This window comes from Engraulis encrasicolus, chromosome 17 (genome assembly GCF_034702125.1).
Source record: "Engraulis encrasicolus isolate BLACKSEA-1 chromosome 17, IST_EnEncr_1.0, whole genome shotgun sequence".
Lineage (NCBI taxonomy): Eukaryota > Metazoa > Chordata > Actinopteri > Clupeiformes > Engraulidae > Engraulis > Engraulis encrasicolus.
The window spans coordinates 10,421,938-10,431,757 of record NC_085873.1 but is presented as its reverse complement, the minus strand read 5'-3'; the positions used below and the strand labels follow the sequence as shown (position 1 = coordinate 10,431,757).

Sequence of the window (9,820 nt, the reverse complement as noted above, 5' to 3'; positions counted from 1 at the left end):
ACCTGCACATGTGTCCAGCACACATAACCCACACCAACACACACACTCATTCACACACATGCATAACATAGACCCACATACATGGGCGCGCACACAGACACACGCGCGTGCATGCAAAAGTGCCTCCAACGCAACCCATCGTAATACAAACACAAGCTCAGGCTCATGCATAGATACACACACACACACACACACACACACACACACACACACACACACACACACACACACACACACACACACACACACACACACACACGCACAGACATGCACACACACACATGCATACCCACACACACATGCATACCCACCCCCTCCCCCATTGCACACATGTGCATACTGAGTGCAGAGCTATCTGATGTTAATAAATAGCGTGGCCAAGTCTTTATGAAGCTGTTGGATGATGATCATGTTCTTTGATATCTACGATCTCTCTTGTGTGCCTGTGCCAAAGCTTCCTTCCCGCCAGCATTCTTTTCTTCTTTTATTTTCTTTTCAAAATTTCATTTTTTTTCTCTTTCTCTCTCTCCCCCTTTTGTCTTGTTCTGCTGTGTGATTAAATTGTGTTTCCTCACAGACCCCGGGGCCATTGTAAAAGTTAGTCCGATTAAAATCAAAACAAATGTGAGGACATGTCATCTGGATTGCTTGTGCATGCCATTGTTTTTGGGTTTGTGCGTGCGTGCTTGCGTGTGCGTGTGTATGTGTTAATCCTCTGTGCTTTTCTCTGCTTCTTTGTCAAAAAATGTGTGTGGGGGGGTCAGTGGGTCTCTAATTTGGTGCCTATCTATCTCCATGTTGTGTGTGCGTGCATGTGAATGTCTTCAACACTGACTGAAACTCTCTCTCTCTCTCTGTCTCTCTGTCTCTCTGTCTCTCTATCTCTCTCTCTCTCTCTCTCTCTCTCTCTCTCTCTCTCTCTCTCTCTCTCTCTCTCTCTCTCTCTCTCTCTCTCTCTCTCTCTCTCTCACTCTCTCGTTTGTTCTCGTTTTCTCTCTCTCTCTCTCTCTCTCTCTCTCTCTCTCTCTCTCTCTCTCTCCCCCTCCAGGAGAAGTTGAGTCAGCAGCAGTACAATGTGTCGTGCATCATGATCCTCCCCCACTACCAGAGGCAGGGCTACGGACGCTTCCTCATCGATTTCAGTAAGATAACGCCACCCTGATGACACACACACACATGCACGCGCACACACACACACACACAGACGTGCGCACACAGACGTGCCTTGATGCCTTAATGCCTTTCCACAACCTGATCTCGGCTGTCTCGTCTGTCTCTGTCCTGTCCTGTCCTCTCACCTCCCTACCCCAAGCCACTCACTCTGTCACAGTCACAGGCACACAGTCACACACACACACACACACACACACACACACACACACACACACACACACACACACACACACACACACACACACACACACACACACACACACACACACACACACACACACACACACACACACACACACTTGGGAGCCACTTGAAATTTTCACAAATGATGGGCGCGCACCTCTGACCCAACAAACATTAAAACTCAAAGAAATAGTCAACAGTAATACACACACACACACACACACACACACACACACACACACACACACACACACACACACACACACACACACACACACACACACACACACACACACACACACACACACACACACACACACACATGATGGCACACTTATTCACACCTACACACACACACAGTCACCACCCACCCCATGGCGTTTAGTTTAGCGGTTACAGGATTTATGAAGGGGGTCCTGTTGAATCTGTCGCCTCTGGTCGGGCCATTAAACACACTCCTTTATCTAGTTGTCACATGGTTTGAGACAACTGGTGTGTGCGTGTGTGTGTGCGCGTGTGTCGCTCTGCGCGTGCGTGTGTGTGTGTTGGTTAATGTCAAGCACATGCAAATGTGTCCCGTTGTGGAGTGCCCACTGTTTTCCTCCACTCTAAGAGAGCAGGCAGCGCGTTTGCTTCCAGTGTTTCTAATTGTCGAGAGTTTCTCTTTCTCTGTGTTCCTGAGTGTCATTCTGCACTCTGCGAAAGGAAGAATGGAGTCATACAATACACCCGTGATGACATTAGGTGTGTGTGTGTGTGTGTGTGCGTGCGTGCGTGCGCGCGCGCGTTCCCGCAAGAAAAGCAAAGTGTAACTGATTCCGTAGTATTGCTTGCTTTCTTTTGTCTCTCAGATGTGTGCTTGCCAGCGTGCAACTCTATCTATGTGTAGGTGCATGTGAATTTCTGTACGTCTCAGTGTGTGCACCTGCGTTTTTGTAGCGCAAATAATGAGATATTAGACAGTTAGGCCCTTTTTCACATGAGGAGAGTGAGAGGACAATGTGCATGTGCACAAGGAGATTGAAAGCAGTGCAGACATTTCACTGACACTCTGCCATTAGTGGCTATAGATGTCATTTAAAGACTGGAAAGAGGTTCAAACAATTGTTTAGTTTTTCCCTGATGACAGAAGAGATTGTGATGTGTGTTTTGGTTGGGGTGGTCTTGCCATAGACATAGAAACTCCATTTTTGTGGGTCTAGAAAAAAGCACTTGGAATGCTTAATGAATGAATGAATGAATGAATTTATTTATTTGTCCATTCTTGATACAAAACATGGGACAGCAGCAAACTAAACCATACATCAAAAGGAAAGAAATAGTCAGGGATGACAGAGAGAAAGCCCTAAGGCTTATTTCCACTGAGGTCCCTATAACACAGTGGGATGTCTCCAAAAAAAAAGGAGAACACACTCAAAAACACGCACGCACGCACACATATACGCATGTTATAAGGAGAAGGAGGATTCTGAGGCCCCATTGAGAAGATGAGGCGGATGGATGGGTGATGGAGCGGAGGGAAGCAGTGGAGCCCTGTGAGCAGTGAGTGGAGCGGAGCGGAGCAGGTGGGGGATGCCACTTCAAAAGGAAGAAAGGGGGATCGTCAGATATTGACTGTGTGCAGATGACAAAGGCAAGAGATTAGTGTGTCTGTGTCTGTGTCTGTGAGAGTGCGTGCGTGCGTGCGTGCGCACGTACGGTGAGAGCAGAGCAATCTCTCTCTGCTGCACCTTTCAGAGGGCCCTGAAGTGTGCGTTCATATGTGAGTTAGGTAATGGAAAGCATTGAAGTTGATGTGTAAGTATTACAAGTCTGTTGTTGTACTATGCTGTGGAGGGAAGGCCTTTGGTTGTCTTCTGGTACCGAAGCGCTGATGCAATGGCACCTGGCTTTGTTTGTGGGACTGTGATTAGCTGCTAGTCCATGTGAGGGCTGTCATTTGCTGCATATTAGTAGTATAGTATGTGGGTGGATGGCCTCGCTCGAAGTGACGCGTAGAACGTGTCTCATCCAATCAGAAATTATTGAACAATTCGACCGGATCTAACTGATTACCGTACATTACATTACACTTAGCAGATGCTTGCATCCAAAGCAACTTGCACTTATTTAGGTTCAGGGTATTGGTTACAGTCCCTGGAGCAATGTGGGGTTAGGTGCCTTGTTCCCTACAGCCATGGATGAAGGTGTTGGTAAGGGTGGGATTTGAACCTACAACTCTCTGATCTTAAGGCCAGTGTGCTAACCACTGATGCTTTTATCCAACGCCAAGCTAGAGCTGTGTGGAGAAAAACAACAAGGAACCTCAAATACTATGATGAATTAAAAACACTGTAGACTGTTAGGTAGTGAAATAGTAGTAGCATACATATAAAATGGCTTGTGTTTCTTTGAAACTGTTGATACCGAATAAATGAAGAATTATAGCATTTCACAGCATTAAAGGTGTGGGACTATAATTGGAGTCTTCATGCTGAGTTTTGAAGTGTTCGTTGTGATCTGAAGTGTGTGTATGTGTGCGTGCGTCTCTGTTGTTTTGAAGTGTGTATTGCCTGACCTTGATAGCGGTGTGTGTGCTCACTCAACTCATTCTCTCTCTCTCTCTCTCTCTCTCTCTCTCTCTCTCTCTCTCTCTCTCTCTCTCTCTCTCTCTTGCACACACTACTTCTCTTCTCTTCTGGCCCGGGGGTGCGAAGCCCACAAGGACAAGACTCCACAATCACGGCTGATTTATTTGCACACATCACGCCTAATGATTTAGCCACTGATTACACATTAAACATGAACCAGAGCTGTGCGTGTGTTCCATCTCCATCTTTGACTTTGCGTGTGTGTGTGTGTGTGTGTGTGTGTGTGTGTGTGTGTGTGTGTGTGTTTCCTCTTCATCGACTGAGTGAACGCCATCCAAATTACCCGAGAGGTTGGAGGTGGCAAAAAGAAGAAAAGACAAACAGTGACGTGCAGCTTGTGCTGTTGGGTGGCTTTTTGTTTTGATTATATTTACTCACTTGGTTCTACACACACACACCCTTTTCTCCTCTCGCCCTCCTCTCACTCTCCCTCCCTGGCGTTTCAAGCACCGCTGCGCATCTTAAAGACGTTTAATTAATTTCACGCAGAGAATAATGGATGACCCACCACCAGGCCTCCCAGGAGACGAGGCATTGATAGAGGTGGCTTTCAGAAACAATATTCACGGCAGGGACGATACAAATACTACAAGTCATGTCATTACTGTCTTTGATATTATTATTGATCTTTTGGGGAATGAGTTTGAGGGAGAGGAATCTGTAATCGAACCCGAGTCGGAAATCGAATCCGGGTTGCCCAGCCGACTAAGCCACAGCTGGGCCCATTATTATTTTGATTAGTTGTAGTAGTGGTGGTATGGTGTGGTGTTGGCATTGTTGGCACTATTTTTTATAGTGATAGTAATAGGTATTAGTACTGTTAATACCACACATAAACACACACACACACACACACACACACACACACACACAGCCTCTCCCTGCGGTGCCCTTGCCAGTGTGCATCATGCCAGTCGGCAGGTTGAAAGAGTGAAAACAGATTGCCTCTCATCCCCATGCTTTTTTCCACCCCTCCTCCCTCTCGCTCTCTCTCGCTCTCTTCCTCTCTTCCTCTCGCCATCTCTCCCTCTCTCCTCCCTTACCCTTTCTTTCAAGGTGACAATGGAATGTTTGAAGTGGGGCGACTCTTGTCACCTTACTCGCATGCATGTAGTTGTTTATAAAGAGAAATGTGTCTGTCTTTGTAATGGGGCAGCAGTGGTGTAATTGGTAGGGAGTTAAACTGTAGATCACAGTGTTGCAGGTTCAATCACCACCCTTACGAAATCCCTTCCTCTCTCCTTCTAGAAAGCTATAATCATACAGAATAAACAATAATAGGACACAGTAGAATTTTTGGCTGTGCTGATCTTTAACATCATATTGTTGGGTGGAGTTGGCAATGGCATGCTTATGATGAGGTCATGGGGCATTTAAAAAAAAAAAAGGGAAAAAAATTAGAACCACTGCACTAGTGTAACCTGATGACAATGAAACAGTAGAGGTGGTGATGGTAGTAATGTTAGTAAGATATAAATTCATTAGTTTAATATGATTTTTTTTTTAAGTGTTAAATCTATCCCTCCCTCCCTACCTACCTCCCTCCCTGCACACCCCTCATTTTTTTCATTTTTTCCCTCTATCTCCTATTCTCTCTCTCTCTCTCTCTCTCTCCCCCTCTCTCTCTCTCTCTCTCCCTCTCTCTCTCTCTCTCTCTCTCTCTCTCTCTCTCTCTCTCTCTCTCTCTCTCTCTCTCTCTCTCTCTCTGCAGGCTACCTGCTGTCGCGGCGTGAGGGCCAGGCGGGCTCCCCGGAGAAGCCTCTGTCTGATCTGGGCCGGCTGTCCTACGCCTCGTACTGGCGCAGCGTCCTCCTGGAGCAGCTGCACGCACTGGACCAGCACGAGAGGGAGCGGCGGCTGAGCGTCAAGGGCCTCAGCAGAGCCACGGGCATGTGTCCACACGACATCGCAGCCACCCTGCACACACTCAGCATGGTGGACAAGCGCAACGGCAGGTGGGTTGGACTGTGTGTTAATGTCTGTGTGTGTGTGTGTCGGGAGGCTATTATTTGTCAGGGAGGGGCAGTAGGCATGTGTCCACATGATATCGCAGCCACCCTACACACACTCAGCATGGTGGACAAGCGCAACAGTGGGTAGGTTAGTGTGTGTGTGTGCGTGTGCATGTGCGTGCGTGCGCGCTTGTGCGTGTGCGTGTGTTCAGTGTATGGGGGATGGTGGAGTGGTAGGTGCATTAGATGTGTTAAGAGCAGCGTGTCAATAGCTTGAGTAGAGACACGGCATGTGCCCACAGTAGGCATGTTAGATGTGTTACGAGCATGAAATAAGTGTGAAGGGTTTTAGTCGAGCTAATGTCTCTCCACAACTGTGTGCGTGGGTGTGGGTGTGGTAGAGGTGCATTTGTCCGTTTATCAGAGTGAGTAACATGTCGTGTGGGAGAATGGGTGAAGGTGTCTGTGTGCTCGCCACTTCCTGTGTAAGTACCCTGTACACAAGCTGTGACTGTGTGATGGACAGGGTTTAGGGAGGACGTCGAGCATGAACACGTTCTCACCAAAGGAGCCAGTCGTAGAGAGCAACCTAGCATATATTTCTTTTGCATGAGCTCTTAACAGACTTTAAGAGACTAATTTCGCTGATGTATCGAGTTATCTATCTGGCCTAAGACTTATTAGGATCAGCTGTTTCAGTGAATCAGCTGAACTAAATATATGCTGCAGGCACGGTCCCTGACAGCCTTGCCTGGGCCCAAGACAAAAACATCTGAAAGGGCCCCCCGTCTCATTACATGAAATGTAATGAGGCCCTAATTCTGGGCCCCACTCTCCCTGGGTCTGTGACAATATACCTCTTTGCGCCCACCCCCACCCAGTCAGTGGCTTTGGCTGCAAGACTCGTTTCTTGTTTTTTTCTGAACTCTGGGTGTCCGCCTCAGCTGCTGACCCATATAGAGTTTAAAAAAAATCTGCTGTCTCATTGGAATGTGCTGACGCTGATGCTTCAGACTCTCACTGAATCACTGCATCTATTTGCACTGCACATCTCTGCTCTTTTTCTCTTACACCCTCTGGAATATTTAATTCTTGGAAAGGAGGGGTAGCGCTTGTCTTTGTACATTTCATTTACAAATTCATATGGCTTAATAATGATTCGAAATATTCCCACTCATAACTATATATGCACACAGTCAAAAATCGCAACTGCTTGTTCTTGACCAGGGGTGGACAAACTGGATTGAGACGGTAAACATCCTGCCAGATATACCTTCTGTCTGTGCTACTAACACGGGTGACTTCACTACCTCAACCTGGCTGTCTGGCTGAATCATGTGAACTTGCAACAGGGATGATGATATGCCAGGATATATGACGAGTCTGCGCTCAAGACAGGCCAGGAATGGTGGAGGTGGCGTAACTCCAAGAACAGTGGAAAAGCTGATGATGGGCTAGACCCGAAACGTTTGCCCCTTGTCTGTCGGTTTTATTTACTTCATTCGGTTTTGTTGAATACAGTTTTGGTTTTGCAAGACAGACCAGGAAAATAATTCAAGATCCCCCCCACACATTTTATTCTGAGTATAAGCTGCTCTGGCAGATGATGCAGTGTCCCTGTTAAAAACAAAAACAGGTTTCTGAATGAACAGCACAAAATGCCTCTCATCGTCCAAATCGCTTTTGCTGCTTTTGTCCCCAGCACATCTACACAACAGTCAAAGTTGCCAGTGCTACTCTTGTGGTGTTTGCTGTGTTCATGCTGTAATGGTTTTGTTTGTCGTGTGTGTGTGTGTGTGTGTGCAGGTTTGTGATTGTGCGGAGAGACGAGCTGATCCGTGACCACATGGAGAGGCTGAGGGTCTGCCCACGGGTCAACGAGGTCGACCCCGCCTACCTGCGCTGGTCGCCCACGGTTACGCTCAAGACCGCCCCCTCGGAAGAGGAGAGGGAGGCTGAGATGGATGTAAGTGTGCAACGCAAGATGATGCATGCCCGCTCGCGCACACACACGCACACACACACACACACACACATTCTCTCTCTCTAATACGCTCACACACAAACAATCTCTCTCACACACACAAGCACGATCTGTCTCTCAAATACACACACATGCATGTATGGACAAGCACAGATTTGCAAACACACAAGGCTTGCTGATCCGTTCCACATTTATTTTTGTGTGTAAAGCTGCATCTACTGCAGTATATGCATATGCACGCACACGCTTCCTCATCACGTCTGCATATTAGCCATGTAAGCAGTCATATTTTTGTGACATGCTTCACAGACACACACACACACACCTAAACATATTAATACACACACTCACTCACTCACTCACTCACTCACTCACTCACTCACTCACTCACTCACTCACTCACTCACTCACTCACTCACTCACTCACTCACTCACTCACTCACTCACTCACTCACTCACTCACTCACTCACTCACTCACTCACTCACACACTCACTCACACACTCACTCACTCACTCACTCACTCACACACACACTCACTCTCACACACTGCCGTATCTTCACGCAGCACTCCACTACCTCACCTCAACAAACACTCCTGCGTCACCTCACAAAAGCACTTCATGAGACCACACACACACACCTCATCAGACCGACCGCAACACACACACACACACACACACACACACACACACACACACACACACACACACACACACACACACACACACACACACACACACACACACACACACTAGGGGTGGTACGGTTCACAAAATTCACGGTTCGGTTCATATCACGGTGTCAAGTTCACGGTTTTCGGTTCTCTACGGTTCTTTTTTTTTAGTTCATGATAAATGGTGCACTGGGAGTATTAAACAATATGTAGGCCTATTCAACTGCAGCTATAAAGTGATGATGCGCAAGTTGAATTTGACCTTTTGCAGTCTGAGAACGGCCTCTTGTGCTAACCTGCGCTTGCACTTAAACTGTCGTCAGCTGATGTGCGCTGTCTGAGCGTTCCAAATGCCCTCTTTCAATTGGCTAATAGAATCGGACTTATCACTAAATGTCCTACATATGGTTTGTATAGGCTTATAATGTGAAAATGGTGTGATGTTAATTATGTCATCCTCTGATTTGTCTCATACGCTAATGTTTTAATCAGAGAGACTGGATGAGATACTCCTAGAATATCTGTTTTACATATTTTGCTGGGCAGTACATGAATTGCGGTTTGTCACGGATTGCACGGTTCGGTTCGGTATGTGTGTGAATTGTACGGTTTCGGTTTTCGGTGCGGTTTGTACCATCCCTAACACACACACACACACACACACACACACACACACACACACACACACACACAACACACATCAAAGCTCTCTCAGTACCAGTACCTCAAGTTCAAAAACACTTTTCCACACAGAGCCAGAGCCCTCCCAGCCATCCCGCCCCTTCAAAACACACCACGATATAAACACAGCACAACACAGACAGCTCCAACGCATGCCTACCCCACCCTTCTCTCTCCATCTGACTAACAGGATAACACAGTCCCAGCACATGCCCAACTCAGCCCCACCCCCCACCACCCCCCTCTCTCTCTCCCTGCTATGCTTTTACACACTCGCGCCGCACGCCTCATTACCTTTTACGAGCGCGTGTACAACATGCCCCTGCCTAATTGCACTTATCCTCATATTAACCGCCGCCCAACCCTCCCATGCCGTGCACACACCAAACGCCTGCGTTTAAATCACAACTTTAACCCCCCCAACCACTAAAAATTATTTTAGCTTTGTTTCGCATTCCGTTCCGCGCAGCTCCTGCTATTACGGTGATGACATTTCGTATTCCTCCTCGTGTTATTTTCTCCTCCTTCTTTGTTGTGTCATT

At 47.2% G+C, this 9,820-nt stretch overlaps 1 protein-coding gene across 1 annotated transcript in view; it reads left to right on the top strand.

The window, feature by feature from the left end:
- The window catches only part of LOC134467803 (histone acetyltransferase KAT6B-like), a 72,821-nt gene that overhangs the window by 50,031 nt on the left and 12,970 nt on the right, over window positions 1-9,820 (top strand). The window contains exons 14-16 of the mRNA XM_063221738.1: window positions 1,049-1,142; window positions 5,698-5,941; window positions 7,745-7,904. Coding sequence (XP_063077808.1) covers window positions 1,049-1,142; window positions 5,698-5,941; window positions 7,745-7,904 — 498 coding nt within the window. The remainder of the gene's footprint in view (window positions 1-1,048; window positions 1,143-5,697; window positions 5,942-7,744; window positions 7,905-9,820) is intronic.